This window comes from Oratosquilla oratoria, chromosome 4, assembly GCF_046742065.1.
Source record: "Oratosquilla oratoria isolate Oo_2021 chromosome 4, ASM4674206v1, whole genome shotgun sequence".
Taxonomy (NCBI): domain Eukaryota; kingdom Metazoa; phylum Arthropoda; class Malacostraca; order Stomatopoda; family Squillidae; genus Oratosquilla; species Oratosquilla oratoria.
Window position 1 is genome coordinate 20,768,332 of NC_134780.1, and position 16,007 is coordinate 20,784,338.

General features: G+C 36.6%; 1 protein-coding gene across 4 annotated transcripts in view; it reads right to left on the minus strand.

The window, feature by feature from the left end:
- The window catches only part of LOC143024646 (uncharacterized), a 48,087-nt gene that overhangs the window by 26,844 nt on the left and 5,236 nt on the right, over positions 1 to 16,007 (minus strand). Inside the window, exons 2-4 of one of the 4 annotated variants that reach the window (XM_076183569.1) lie at positions 14,005 to 14,118; positions 11,664 to 11,750; positions 1,414 to 4,169 (exon numbers count right to left, since the gene is read on the minus strand). In XM_076183569.1, the coding sequence (XP_076039684.1) occupies positions 4,127 to 4,169; positions 11,664 to 11,750; positions 14,005 to 14,118 (244 nt within the window). In that variant the 3' untranslated portion in view covers positions 1,414 to 4,126. Of the gene's footprint in view, positions 1 to 1,413; positions 4,170 to 9,512; positions 10,687 to 11,663; positions 11,751 to 14,004; positions 14,119 to 16,007 lie in introns of those variants that run through there. The other 3 variants (XM_076183568.1, XM_076183566.1, XM_076183567.1) reach the window with 3 other exon arrangements.

Here is a 16,007-nt window from a genome sequence, read left to right on the forward strand (position 1 = left end):
TCTCGATATTCTGTTTTTCTTTTTCCAAATTCCATTATACTAAATTTCTTTATACTGAATTTCACTTCCCACTTTTGAGTCCATTTCCAGATCTTGTCCAAGTCTTGTTGTAATGAGTTGCAATCCTCCTCCGTTCTTACTTTCTTTGGTATTTTTGCGTTGTCTGCAAAGAAATTCATATAACACTCTACTCCTTCATCCATGTCATTTATGTATATGGCAAACATGATCGGGGCCAGCACTGATCCCTGCGGGACACCACTTATCATTTCTTCCTAATTTGAGAATTTATCTCTAATTACTACTCTCATTTTCCTCCAAGTCAGGAAGTCTTTCACCAATTCCAATAATTTTCCTCTGATGCCACCTATTGACTCTATTTTCCTTATTAGTTTTTTTGTGTGTTACCTTATCAAATACCTTTTGTAGGTCCAGAAAGGCACAGTCTGCCCAACCATCTCTCTCTTGTATTATGTCTATTAATCTCGAGTAGAATCAGATCAAGTTTGTTGTACATGATCTTCCTTGTCTGAATCCAAGTTGATTTGGATTCAGTATAGTTTTTTCTTCCAAATGTTTAACCTATCTATTTTTGATGACCTTTCACAAATTTTTGCTACTGTGCTTGTCAGGGAGATCGGTCAGTAATTTGATGGATCTTCCGTGTTTCCTCCCTTAAAAATCGGTACAATATTTGCATTCTTCCAGTCCTGTGGCACCTTTCCTTCTTGAAGTGAGAATTTAATTATATTATATATTTCATCTGTTAATTCCTCCATGCATTCTTTCAGTATCCAATTTGCAATTCCATCAGGACCATGTGATTTTCTGATATCAAGGATTTTGGTTTGGTCGCTGATTTCCTTCTGTGTTACAATTATTTCTTTCATTGAGGGGGATCTGTGTGTGTGTGTGTGTGTGTGTGTGTGTGTGTGTGTGTGTGTGTGTGTGTGTGTGTGTGTGTGTGTGTGTGTGTGTGTGTGTGTGTGTGTGCGCGCGTGTCTGTGTATGTTGAAAAATATACCTATGACACAAAAATATTGAGCATAATACATTACTGTGATAAATTATATGGCAATAAACCTGTTTCAAAAACGATAGTACATTTGAACATCTACATTATTTTTACCCAAAAAATACCTCAGTGACTTTAGTGACACTTCAAAGGACCATAGTAACTCAGAGACGAATATTCATTCAAAAAAATATTCTGATCACTTTAATTTCTACTGTCCCCCTCTTTCGTATTCTTAAATATTACCCTTTTTACCTTATAACTACGACTCTCCGATGTAAGTTTGTCGTTCTGACACGTTGGTAATTATCGATCACGAAATAATTTTTTAGAATAAACAAACTGGGAGAACTTCAGAGATGAATGAAACAAAAGAAAATTGGATTTTTTTTTAATATTACAACTCGAATGTGGAAAATTATGAGCTTAAATGAGTATGAAAATTTTCGAATAGGGATTATTTTGACAGAAATTGTGAAACCGAAAGAGATAAGCAATACATTGGTAAACTGAACATAGAAAAGGGCTGTTTCATTGAAAGAACCAGAAATAAATACACAAGAATTAGAAGTGACAAAAATGAAAATCAAAATGATAGTAGATCAATTCGAAGTAAACCCTTAATCGTTCTATAATATTGTAAATGACAAAGACACCGAGAATGAATCTCCAAGCTAATAGTAGATGGGATAGTATATAATGAAAAAAGAGGGGGGGGAGGTCAATAATAACAAACAAGATTCCATGTAGTAAGGACGATGGAACTGAATCCGAAGTAGAGGAAGGCATAAGTGGTAAGTAGTAAAGGGCAGGATAGATTAGATGGGGATGAGGGGGGGATTTGGAAGGCCAGTGCAAGGAAAGAACGAAATGGAAGGAAGTTAGAGTTTTGATAGGTGTGGGGCAGACCCACTTGCTCGGTGATGTCATACTCCACAATATAACAACGGAAATGTAAGAAATACACGAACTACTAGATCCTAGAAGTAAAAATTTACTCGGGGACAGATGAAATTCCTAAGGAGATACTCAAACGCAAAGGTCAATTTGGTGGGCAAGATATATGAATTGTGTGTTCACTGGTAAAAGTGTCCCAATATTAGAAAAGGTAAACGTTGTTGCAATTTATAAAAGGGGGAGTATAGGATGGGGGCTCTAAAACTTACGTCAGTGTCATTGATAAGAGTGGTATCCGAATATTGTGAGATAATTATAAAAGACACATGGAAAAAAAAATGGGAACATAATTGCGAAAGAGAGAGAGATTTGTGTTTTCCGCCATTGATGTTCAAATCCAGCAAGAAAATGAAAGCGTTAGTGTTCCCGAAACTGAATTATTTGACACAAGTCAAAATATGAAAACCATCCCTCATGGATTAAACAACATAAGAAGTAAATACCTGTTGCTAGTCTAAATATATTTGTTTTATTATCATTAGTATACTTTATGTGGATTTCAAGCTGTGACCCTTTGGATGTTCTAAACAATGTGTTCGATTCTAGTAGTATTGTCGTAGGCTTTAGAAAATTAAGCACTGTATATATGAAATATGTAATAGAAATCTATACATGTTATTTTTTTGCTGAAATATGTAATGAGTACATTAAGACATATCATATAACATGGAAATATAATAAAATGACTCCGTTGGTTTGAAATTTGTATAACAGCAGACCCAAACATCAAGTGACTCAAAACATGGACAATTGACAGAACCGTAAACGGTACCAGCACAATTTTGTTTCGCACATTTAGTAAGTATTGTATAAGGATTTATGATATTTTCAAGTGTGCATTAAAGATTTTTTTGTTTTCAACAACATAAGTTTGTGATATACGGTGTATATAAGTGTTAACATCTATTTACCAGAGTTTTCTTGTGGTTTTGCATGTAAGATAAGTTCAAGGAAAATTAGATATTTCTGGAAAATTGTGTTTTGAGACAAGTTTGTGTTTATCACTGTGTCACTAAGGGCAATATATATGCGGGAAAGGGTTATGTGTTTGTCATCCCATTTGAATTAAATGGAACGAGAATGGATAGAATTGGATGGATCAGGTTATCAGAGCTAGGTTCACATGGAAGAATCAAGGTCAGCATTGATATGTAGACTCGAATTAGCTCTCCATGAAAAAAATATATTTTTATTTCTGCAATATATAAGTTACGTTCCCTTAACGAGGAAACTAGCGTCTCGGATTTCATTAAATTCATATTATTGAAATGTAAATTTTATGAACCTAAGTATATAATGTTACTGTAGCTAAAGCATTAGCTCTTGTTTTGAGATTATTACCAGACCTGCATGGATTGTACTTATTAACCATATTTTTAGTTTTAATATGGGTCTTTTTAACACCACCCAGTACATTATTGGCATTTTAGAGGCAGTGTGGAATCCCAAATACCAATTTTTATGTGTACTTTTCCTCTCACTGAGTATTACTGGAACATCTTTCTTTACATCTTGGGGGTTTTAGGGATAAATTAAGGTGAGAGTATACATAGCATGGAGAATGTATCATATTCAGCTACCTTTCAAACTCTAAGAAAACCAGTAATTGATAAAGTCCATTTCCTATAGCAGTTGTATTGATAAATGGTTGTGGGAGCATAAAAATCAGCATAATATTTTATGAAATGAAGCGTGAAGTTAATGCATCGTAGGTTTTAACATGGCCCATTTACTCCAGAAGTATTGGCTGGTGTATCCCTCTGGGTTCAGAAACAAACTAAATAAATTTTTTTCTTATGAATTAAAGTCAAAATTAATTTTAAAGAAAATCATGCTTTCTGATGTATTATGAGGTGCTGATGAAATATATTCTGTGGATTTTGTTGAGTAAAACCTACTGAAAAATGGGAAATAGAGATATATCGATAATCTTACAGGTTGGGTACGATTTTCTTAATATGCCTATAGGGATTTTCACTTTTTTTATTTTTCTGCTTTTGAGGTATTGTTGGTCCTTTGAAATTCATAGAATTGATTATAGCAATTCATAATTGCTGTAAACTAATAATGATAGACCAAGTGTTAATGGCAAAATATGAATACTGTGGTGGAGGTGTCTGAAGGGAGCTGGATTGGAGGGGAGGGGGACATCATTCAATCAATCCTTGGCTTCCATGGCAGCGGCCACCAGACAAGCCTATAGATTGGTTAAGGAAGAAAAATTGAATTGTTGTCTAGGATTAGTTAATTTTGTTGTCCTTTATGTGATGGTTATATCTAGACCCCTAGAACATTTTGAATCTATGGCTAGGTCTTTTCTGTGCTCACAGCTGGATGGTGGTTTGGAAAACAAGTATGTTAGTGTGGTTCTTGCTTTTTTTGGGGGAGGGATTGTTTTGAGGGTGTTGGAGGGGATTGGTGTAGTAATGAGTGGAGGTCTGTCATGAAGCACTTGTTTTGTGATCTGAGTGTAGATATGATTTTGTTAGGATGTGTTTTGTGGTTCTGGTGGTAGATTGCTATATATGTTGTAAGATACTATTTTTTTTTTTCCCTGGGTTAGTTGTCCTTGTGTGATGTAATAGGATGGGGGGACCAATAGTGAATGTATGTGGTGGTCCTGTAAGATGGACTGCACAGCTGCCCATTTTCAAACCCGTCAACTCCCCCACCTCCATCAGCTGATGTTGCCCTTAAGGGCTGGCACTCTGTCTCCTGACTGGGCCCAAGATTTCTCTCTTTCAACTACAACTGTATTTCTTACACATTTTCACACATAGAGAGCTGACAACTGGCAACTGTTCTCATCTCCCTACAACTTTCAACCAGTGACATAGAAACAGTCCTACAACCTAGGAGTGAACAAATACATACCAAAGATTAATGGAAGGAAGAAGCAGAAACAGGACTGGTTCAACAAAAGTTGTAAGATTGCAAAAAAGGCCAGGTTTGGAGAAATGGAAGAAAAAGCAATAAAACAAAAAACATACAAACAAGCTAGGAATAACTAAACAAGAAATTGCAGGAAGAAAGTAATTTTGAAAGGTGTAGTAGATGAATGTAAAGATGAACCAAATCTGTTTCACAGGTCTATAAAGGGTAAATTGAGGCACAGGGAAGTAATCATAAAATTGATAGTGGTGGGTGATGAGGTCTTTGAGGAAGCCTCAGCTCAGGCAGAAATAATGAATGAAAATTTCCCATCTATCTTCACAAAAGAGAGCAATATTTAGAAGATATAAACATAGAGGTGAGGGAAGTGCTTATTGTTTTGGGATCCTTAGATGTGACAAAACCTTCAGGACCTGATGGGGTCTCAAACTGGATGCTTAAGAATGTTGAAGAACAACTACTTGATAAGAGTCAGCCTTATTATGTTCATTGAAAAAGGCATAGTGCTGCCTGATTGGAAAAATGGCAAATGTGGTACCATTTCACAAAGTTGAAGGTAAGGAGACACCACAAGATTATGGAATGTATCACTGACCAGCACAGGAGTGAAATTACATGAAACGATTGTGAAAGATCAGTGGACCAGATATCTTGAAGAGATGAATATGACAGCCAATTTGGCTTCAGATTTGGAAAGTTTTGTATGTCAAACTTTTTAAGCATTCACTTAAATGATTCATGTGCCACAAGAGAGAGAGGGGTGAGTGGAGTATATGTACCTTGACCTAAAGAATACTTTTGATAAAGTACCTCATACTCAACTTGTGTGGAAATTGGAGCACAGCACATTGGAGGACTGAGAGGCAAACTACTCAAATGGATGAAAAACTTTTTGAAGGGAAGATATGTGAGGATAATAATAAGGGATAAGATGTCAAGATGGAGAGCAGAACAAGTGCAGTTCCACAAGGTTCAGTACTTGCCTCAATAATGTTTCTGGTGTGTGTCAATGACATGATGGAAACTACAACAAACAGTGCCATCATGTTTGCAGATGATGCAAAAATCATGAGTAGAGTGAACATGAGAAATGTGGACACTATTTTTTAATAGAGCCAAGAATGGGAAATTAATTTCAATATGAAAACGTGAAAAGTACTGGAAATGGTCAATAGCAGCAAAAGACTACCTTTAAACTATTCCTTGGAATGAGAAACCATTACAAAAGCAAAACAGGAGAAAGAATTGGAAGTATAGATAAAAGACATCCTGTCACCTGACATACACAGCAGGATTATGGGAGATAGACAGACTGCAGCAGAAGATTAAAGTGGCTTTTCACCATATGGACGAAGAGATGATGAAAAAACTGGTTGAAACCCAGATCTGTCCAAGACTGGAATATGTGTTAGTGATATGTCCCACACACAGAATGAAGGATATAAGCAAGATCGAGAGGATAAAAAAAACAGCAACCAAACAGGTCCCCAGTCTGGCAGATAAACCATATGAGGAAAGACTAAAAGCACTTGACCTGCCATCTTTTAAAAGATTGAAGAGAAAGAGGTGATATGATTATAGTATTCAGGTCAATAAAGGAAATTGATTGCATTGATAGAAGAGATTTCTTGATTAAGGATGGGAGGGCTTTAAGAAGTCATGGGAGTAAATTAAGAAAGACCACATGCCTAAAGACTGTGAAGAAATATATTTTTCCATATAGATGCATAGGTACTTGGAATAGCTTGGAAAGTGATATAGCCCTAGCTCAAACAATACATGAATTCAAATCTAAATATGACAATTGGAAATCCAGAATATAGATTAAGTTGGAACTGCACATAAATTTGAGGCTAGGTATGTTAAATTGAAGGATAGGAAGCAGGACCTAACAATCATTGTTTCTTTCCTGTATTCTACAATTAAGTAAATACACTGATACAACACAGACACTGGTCTGAAGTTTCTTCCTAAACAGATCTGTGGAATGTTTGGGGGACTATTGCTGGCTGCTATGGGGCTGCAGGTTTTCCACAAAGTAAAACTTGAGGCAATAATTGTTTGATTGAATGGGATGGGTGAATAGGATTAAGAGCTCTAGCATAGAACTATGTTCCTATCATTTTCATATATGTGGGTAGGATTTTGGTTTCTGGTTTCAGGTTTTATTGGGGGTTTCGATGCTTTATTTTGTACAGGTATGTGTCTGTTTTACTGTTTGTTGGGAACCAAGCTGTGGAGATATAGTATGGTTCTTTTAGATTGTCTGTAGACTGATTTTTTTTTTCTATTGGCCAAAGCCTGTGTTTGTGATTGATTTTACAAGGTTTATTTTTATGTTGAGTTTTACCGTCAGATGCGTGGGCTGAAGATATGTGGATCAAGAATGTGGCTTAGTATTTTTGTGTTCTTTTCCAGTGGAAGGTTTGACCATGTATTTTACTGTTGGAGGGTTTTATTTACATTTGTCTAAAATGAGCACTGTTACTGATGATTTCTAGGGTGAGGCTTCCATTCTATTATTTTTTAGCCTTTGTTTTATGTCGACAAAATAGGTATACGAGTACCCTTAGCTATTGTGTAGGGCAGGTATTCTATGCTTTCATGGACTTTTGCTAATTTGTGGCTATGTAATAAACACTTGTAAAAATTTACTGAGTTTTTTCATTTACTTAATATTCATGCCTATGAAATTCTCTATTTTGTTTCCCAGTTTATATTCAATGTTCACAATTTTCAGTTCTTGCTTAAGGCTTTTGCAATTTTTATTGATTTTGTAGCATCAATGAGGTGGGCCCTCCAATGAGGTTGTTGAATTTCAAGAGGAGACAAAGGTCCACAGGATGACTGAGGGTTCTGGCATGTACCCATTTATCTTTAGAAAGTTAACTATCTCATCTCTCAGTCTCCCTCCTGTACCTGGAGGTGTGGTCCTGAGGGGATGGTACCTGGTCTCTGGAACCTGCCCAGAAACTGTCATTTCACTCTCCTACTTTCCTCTGACGTACCTTCATTACTTTCATTCTTTTTTGTTTTTCACAAAAGGAAGTCAGTACTCAGGCACCTGCCTTCACACACCTCAATAGTTCACCAAAGACCCTCAGCCCCCACAGAAAATAATTCTCTCAAGAGGAATAAGAACCCCCCTAGCATGCATGCATTCAGAATAATCTAGCTCTAAGACAATCCCAGCACAGAATAGGCCTGACCACAGAATCAAACTGCTCTAGATGTATCCATCATAGAGAATACATACACTGAGCACCTTGTCTAATACTGCCCTACACTATCTATAGGCAACAACACAACATTTCTTTCCTGAGTGACCTGTGGGCCTCTCCAGTGGCTGTTGCCAGTTCCCTGGCAACTGTTGATGTCCTTCAAGAGATTTCTGGGGCAACAGATTGATTGGATTGTTGTATGTTTTTGTGCTGGTGTGTTTGGGTGTTTGAGTTGTGTACTGATTGCAGCTCCAGTTCTTTGTGTTGGGGGATGTAATGCATGTGAGGTGGATCCATGATTGGGTATTACATTTCATGGGTGTTGTTGTCTAGGGTTTGTTACTGTAGGGCATTGTAGGTTGTCCTCTGTGTGGTGGTTGGATCTGAGACAATTGGAATCTGGCCAGACCTATTTTATGTTGGTACTATTTCATTGCTGGATAATGTCCAGAATACAAATGTGCCAGTGTGGTTCTTATCAGATATATATTTTTGTGAGCTTCATGTCTGGAAGGTGTTGTTGGAGTGTTGAGTTTGGTGGTCTGAGTGGAAGGGCTTGTTTAATGACCAGAGTGCACTGCATATGTCGGGGTACAGGTGGTAGGTTGTTATATATATTTGAGTAGTATGCTACTGTTTTTTTTTTTTTTTTTTTCTTTCTTTCTTTCTTTCTTTCTGTTCTGTGGGTGGTGCTTGAGAGACATGGTGTGAAGAGTGTGTGGTGTTGAGGGTTCTGGCATAAAACTGTGTTACTGTCATTTTCATGTGGTCTATCAGGATAGTTTTTGTATGCAGGTATCCTATTGGGGTGGTTTTGGTACATCCTGTTATTACTCTCAGTGGTCCATTCTTGGTTACCTCTCTTATAAGGGGGAAGAGACCCTTTGTATATAGCCACAGAGCTCCATTCTGTAAAGGTTGCAAGTTGTTTGTGTTGGTCATGCTGATTGTTGGGAACTCTGCTGTGGAAGCATAGTCAAAATTGGTTCTTTCAAATTGCTTGAAAATAGTTAGTAGGGTTTTTATCATCCAAAGTCTGCTTGCAATGAAATTAAGTAGGTTTGTTTTCTTGTTGAGTTTTGCTGTCAGGTTCTTGATATGTGGACTGAAAGTCATATGAATATCAAATGTGAGCCTTGCATTTTAGGATTCTTCTTCAGTGGAAGGCTTTAGCCATTTATTGTTAATATATATATATATATTGAGACATTCTGACAGGTTGACGTAAGTGGAGTAGGAAACACAGGAGTCTTAGTCTGAGTTTAATCCTGACTAGTTTCGCAAGTATGCTTTTTCAAAGCACACCTGTGAAATTAGTCAGGAATAAACTCAGGCTAAGACTCCTATGTTTCCTACCCCACTTACGTCGTATACATATATATATATATATATATATATATATATATATGTATGTTCTTCTTCCTCAGTTGTCTGATGTTAGCAATGTCACTGTTGATTTTTGGGGTAAGGCACCCATTCTGTTATTTTTGAGTCATTGCTCCAGTTTATTCATGTAGGCTTGGGTGTTCATTGCTACTATTTTGTATTTCCTTGCTGGGTTATTATTGTCAGCTCATCTGCATATGAGAGAACATTTGTGTTCTGTTCTGATTCTGGGGTTGGGAGAGGAGAAATCTCTAAATAAATACAGTGGAATCTCAGTTCACAAATTCAATTTGTTCCTGAAATCTTCATGGTCTGAAATGATCGTAAATCAAAAATATTTTTTCCTTTGGAATCTATAAAATATTCATTTCTGGATTGTGGATGATTACTGATTTAGCTTTTTACAACTACTTTGTGCACAAATTCATATACAAAATCAATGAAATCATTAAATCAACAAAGAAAAGACCAGTCATATTAAGCAGATGAAATATAGATAGAAATTTAACTTAGTTTTACTGTACATGTATGAAGGAGAAATGGATCACATGAAGAATTGTCACCCCAGTCTTCAACAAGTGACAACTTTTCATGTGGGCTATCCTAGGGTGACAATCCTGGCTTTAAGATTCTTCGTTTGTATAAGTTGATAACAATAAGCATAACTCTCATTCTACTTAAACTAACCCTATTCTAACCTAACCTTACATAATCTTTATTCCACTGTGATATTCGTTGTACTGGGGTGACAGTTCTTCAGGTGGGATCTCATGGGGTGACGATTCTTCATGTGGGTGTTCTGGGGTGACAATTATTCATGTGACCCAGAGAATTGAAAGCAAAGGTGGAAGGTGGTGAGGAAAGGTAAGGGGAGAAATATTATTGTTTGGAAGGATAGGTCTCTTCCATAAAAACATAAGGTAATGGTCTTTTTGGGGGTTCCTTCTCTTACTGTGTTCTGTCTCTTATCATTGCTCTCAACTCTGCTTTAGACTCACTAGGCCTCTATTTCACTAAGAATTTGTACAATGAGATTTGTTTTTGTCAATATTTTCTAATGTTTCTAAAGTGAGATGGCATTTTCATTGAAAATGTTCATTCTCCAGCTTGCTACTGCTTTATCAGGGTGATATCATTACCTAGAATTTTGCAAAGTGGAAATTACTCAGCACCACAACAGCTGGCAAGAGTCCTTGGGTCCTTCCACAGATTTCTCTGGAAAGAAACATTGGTCTGTTGTCTGCATTGTATTAGCATGGGACTGTTTCTGTGTCACTGACTAAAAGTGGTAGGGGAGGGTAGCAGTTGCCAGTTGTCAGCTCTCCATGTGTAAAAAGGTGTAAGAAATACAACAGAAATTGATAGAGATCTTGGTCCCAGTCTAAAGACTGAGTGTCAGCCATGTGGCTGCACCTCTTGAAGGAAGTGAGAAGGATGATGGGTTTCGAAAATGGGCATCGCCACATGCAGATACCTGTCATTGGTCTCAGTGATTTAGTAAAAAATAGTAAATAGTGGGAAGGGTTAAATATTGATCTTACTTGATTGCTACACAGCACTTGATACTGTAGACTGTAAGATATTATCAGGTGATATTAGATCAATAGATATTAGCATGATGCACTAAAATAGATTAAAAGTTACCTGATCAATAGACTAGTAACTGGAGCTATATCAAATTAAAATGGTACTAAAGAATACCATACAAGGTAATATATTGGGACTGATATTAAGTTTTAAATGATAGAACAGTCTTAAAATACTCAAACACGATCCTTAAACTGTTTGCAGAAAACATCCAATCATATTTTCTAATTAACCTTAGATAAATAGGTATTAGCAAAAAGATAATAGATATGTGTAATTGTTTCTATGAGTTTCACTAACTGGAAATTCCCCACAACAGCCAGCAATAGTCTCCCCCCCCCCCCAGGGAACAAACATTGGATGGTTGTCTGTATTGTATAAGTGTGAAAATAGGAGGAGTCACCATTTGTCAGCACTTTTCCCGTGGAAGGGAGGAAATATAGTCTAAGGAGATGCAGAAATCTTGAGCCTAGATTAGAGATTGACTATTGACAGAGTGTTGAAGCAGTGCCAACACAGAATTAGCCTGGCCACAGACTCAAGTTGCCCCAAATGTTTCACACAAAAGACATGGGAAGCCTCATATGGCATTACCCTGCTCTTACCCCAGTTTAGATAGCAGCATATCACTTCCTTGTGTATGTGGGGATAAACTGGAGGCTGTTGTTGGTTCCATGGTGGCTGTGGGTCTTCTGCAAGAGAGATCTGGGGCAATGGATTGATGAATGATTGATTCAGAGACTGAGTGTCAGCTCCACAGAGCTGCATCTACAGATGGAGGCAAGACAGTAGGGAAATAATTGTCTATGACATACATCCATCTTATTGTCTATAATATACATCCATCTTATTGGACAACCATTTCCAGCTACTGTGTGTTGGTCATGAACAAGAAATAGTTTTAAGGAACATGGCCAGACCTTCTTTTATCAAAGTTGTCTTGAAATTATGTATTTTTCTGCCTTCCAGTTTATTCCACGGGTTAGCTCCTCTATTCAGATTACTATTTCTTGACATACTTGAAATATCCTGTCTTAATCTTTTTATATGTCCAGTTGATATTGTATCAGTGGGAGACTTATGGTATAGCAGATTGTAAAATGTATGACTGTAACAAAAGGGGTTAACTGAGGCTGTCACTCATCAGGATGAGGCCCTGTCCCAAACAGAATAAAATCATCTGATATTACTAGAAAGATATGTACAGGTTGTATCATCGTAGCAAATAGGTTAAAGGAACAGTACTTTTAAGAAACAGATTCACACACCCTCACATGTATTTACCAGCATTTAAAACATAAATGCAAAGGTGTGATGGAAAAAATAGATGTTTTCATCTCAAATGACATAGCTCTGATATTCATTCACACTACACGGTGTACACACATATCATTTTAACCAACAGACAACATAATTACATGTATCTATATGGGGAATGATTATTAACTCCTATTTAATCACTTTCTACTTTATAATTTTACTCGTTAGTCTTGTTATCCACAAAAATATATATATAATTTTATCTCTTACCTAGTGATGCAAAAAATTTTATTTTTTTTTTTTTTTTTTTTTTTTTCACGTCCAAATTTGTTCAGATATTAAATATCAAGTATATGAAAACAGGTGTAAGTACTTGATTCATCCCTCCACATATGCGTATCTACCTTATCCAAAGAGACATCAGACACAGTATATAAATAAACAAGTAATTGACCTTTTTAGTCAGGACTCAGATGCTGCAACAAGTGTAGATACTGTATATGGGCCAATATGCTACCTTACAAAATTTACTCTTAGTATAATCTTCAAAGATTAATCACTCCAAATTTCCTTGTCATGAATGGTTAAACATACACATAAGATAGGATATACAATAAGGTATGCACAAATTAATCATGGTCTATTTTGGCCTGGAAAAAAAAAAAAATGTATATATTTTTTTTTTTATAAAAAAACATGTAAAAAATAAAAAAAATTGAGTTGCATCTATACTCTTACCATAGGAGTAAGTTGAAGATTGAAATGTACAAGGGGAGAGGATGACAATGAGTTGGAAGTAAACCTTAAAGGAGATAGGCAGGAGGAAGTGGTTAGCTTTAGGTACTTGGGGTCGCATGTGGCAGGAAAGGGAGAAATGGAGGTAGAAGTATACTGTAGATTGAGAGAAGCAAGTAAATGCTTTGGGGGATTAAAAAGTGTCATGAGAAATAGGCATGTGGGAATGGATGCAAAGAGGAGATTATATGAATGAGTGATTGCGTTGATGGTACTGTATGGGGCAGAGACCTGGAATTTAAACCACTTCAGCATAAGTCAAATTCTCATGCTCAGGATTGGCTGCCGTATGTACAATACATCACACTACTTGCATTATAAAATATAAAGTCACTGCTGCATTAGGCTACGGTTACTATGGATGCGAATTCTGACGAATATCTGTTCGGACGAGTTCTGACGAATTCGAAGAAAAAACAAACGCCATGCATTCCAATGAGAGTGTTTACAGTGGCAGCAACAAACACGTCAGAACACGTACAAAGTCGTCAGAACCAATTGAGCGTTCAAACAAGTTTTATTTTTTCATGCGACCTGCATCTGTTTTTGGTATTTTTGTGCATTGAATTTCGATTTATTTTATTATTCCACCATGGATAACGATAAATTGATCAGCCTTGTGTACGAGAACAGGTGTTTGTGGGATATTTCACCAGTTTGCATTTTCATTTTTGAATATGTATATCAAATCTCATGTAAGTAAATAATTGAATTATTTTTTACAAGTGCCATTCGTTTAATTTTGTTCAATTGTATTTCACCAGTTTGCATTTTCATTTTTGAATATGTATATCAAATCTCATGGAAGTAAATAATTTCATTTTTGAATATGTATATCAAATTTCATGGAAGTAAATAATTGAATTAAGTACTGTATAGATTTTTTCTTACCTTAAAGTTACAGCCAGTCTTTGTTTTGCCGAAATACATTCACAAAAATTTGAGAACTTTTTGATGCTTTCTTCTATCCCCTTCAGTATGTATTCAAATGTTGCTAGTCTCATCCTGAAATAGTTGAAAAAAATTCTGGTTGGTCCCACAATTCTTGAAATAACATTTGGAACTCTCCTTTGTCGCCTCTATTAGAAAGTAACGGGTTGACATGTTCAGTTTTTCCACCATTTAACAACACTAACTTTATTAGCAGACTTTCAAGAAAAAAATATTGATAAAGTTCGTCCATCTTTGCTGGGCGGCAGAAACATAATGACTATCAGAATATCAGAAAATGTGTACAGTGTAACCACCTTTTTCTGACGAGGATTTCTGGCGTATTTGTCAGAACACATTTTCTTCAGAATTCGCATCCATAGTAACCGTAGCCTTACTCATTCTCTTTTACTATGAGTAATAATAAACACAGAAAATGTGATCAAACCATTTCACATAATCTGGAGTAACTCATGTACAACTACAAAAAATATATAATCAAGATGCAGACACTGGCATGCTTGTGTACTCACTTGTGCCTCATGATGCCTACATAGGTGTCATCATACTGAAGAGGTTAAGAGAGGCAGAAAGGAAAAGTTTAAATGTGTTTGAGATGAAATATCTGAGAAGTATGGTGGGGGTTACAAGTTTGGATAGAATGAGAAATGAGGAGGTAAGGAGGAGAGCTGGAGTGGAAAAGGAGATGGCAGATAGGGGTGATGAAAGAGTATTGGGATGGTTTGGACACATGGAAAGAATGAGTGAAGGAAGATTATTAAAGGTGTAGAAGACAAAGGTGGATGGAATGAACTTGAGGGCATAACAGTAGATAAGATGGATGGATGGGGTGAAAGGGGTGCTGAGCAAGAGGGGAATGTCTGTTGAGCAAGGAAGGGAGAAGGCACGAGATAAGGATGAGTGAAGAATGACTGTTTATAAATGATTCTGTAATGCAAGGAAAGGAGAGGATGGGGATTAGGGAGTGGTTATGTATGAATGATATTTTGATGTAGCCCGAAGGGATTTCTCCTCATCTCCTCTCTGCACAAGGGGAGAGGGAGGGGTTGCCGATTAAGTGAAGTGGCCATGCTGTAGATGTGCTTTCTTGCTGCATTGCTTCTGACCCAGGGCAGTGAGTGTAATACAGGGATGACCTGTCATCCATGAGGAGCTAAGATGAGAGGGCAGAAAAGGTGGTGGAAATGAAATGGATGGGAGTGGGTGCTTGCCTTTTGACTTGGCTACCTCCTTTGTAAGGGAGAAAAGCCTTTGGTGTATAGATAGATACTCTTACTTCCAATGAATTTGAATTAAATTGTCCTAGTTGCCACCAGCAATATGTGCTCCACTTTATTTCTTTACATTCAGTCATTCTCTCACCAGTGCAGCATTTTTTAAACATCTGTCAGTATGAAATGTATGTGATTTAATTTCTACTTTTATTTCTTATTTTCACTCCTCTCTACTTCATCCACGACCTGTGGGTTTAACCAATCTGTCACTTTGGTGGTTGGGTTGAAATATTTACTCTATACAGCATTGAGCACAGAACACTTGTGAGTTGTATGGCTTTTAGCCATTAACCAGTTGGTGTTAGGTAGGAGTCGGATGTGGACTCTTCTGACTGGAGAGTGTATGTTATAGCCCACAAGATCATAGTCTCAGATTGTGGTTTAATGGATGTTGGTGATCCATAATATAGTTGCAGTTAGTGTGCCCATGAAATTAGTTGGTGTTTTTTTTTTTTTTTTTTTTTTATTATTATTATTATTTATTTATTATTTTTTCTTTCTTTCTTTCTTTTACTAAATGTCTCATCGGTAGATGAACAAAATATTGTGTGGTTAGCATAGTTTTTGTGTCATGTATCAATCCATTATCCCAGGTCTCTCTTGGAGGAGATCCATGGCACACAGGTAACTGATATCAACCATGAGATTGGCCTACAAGTCACACACAGA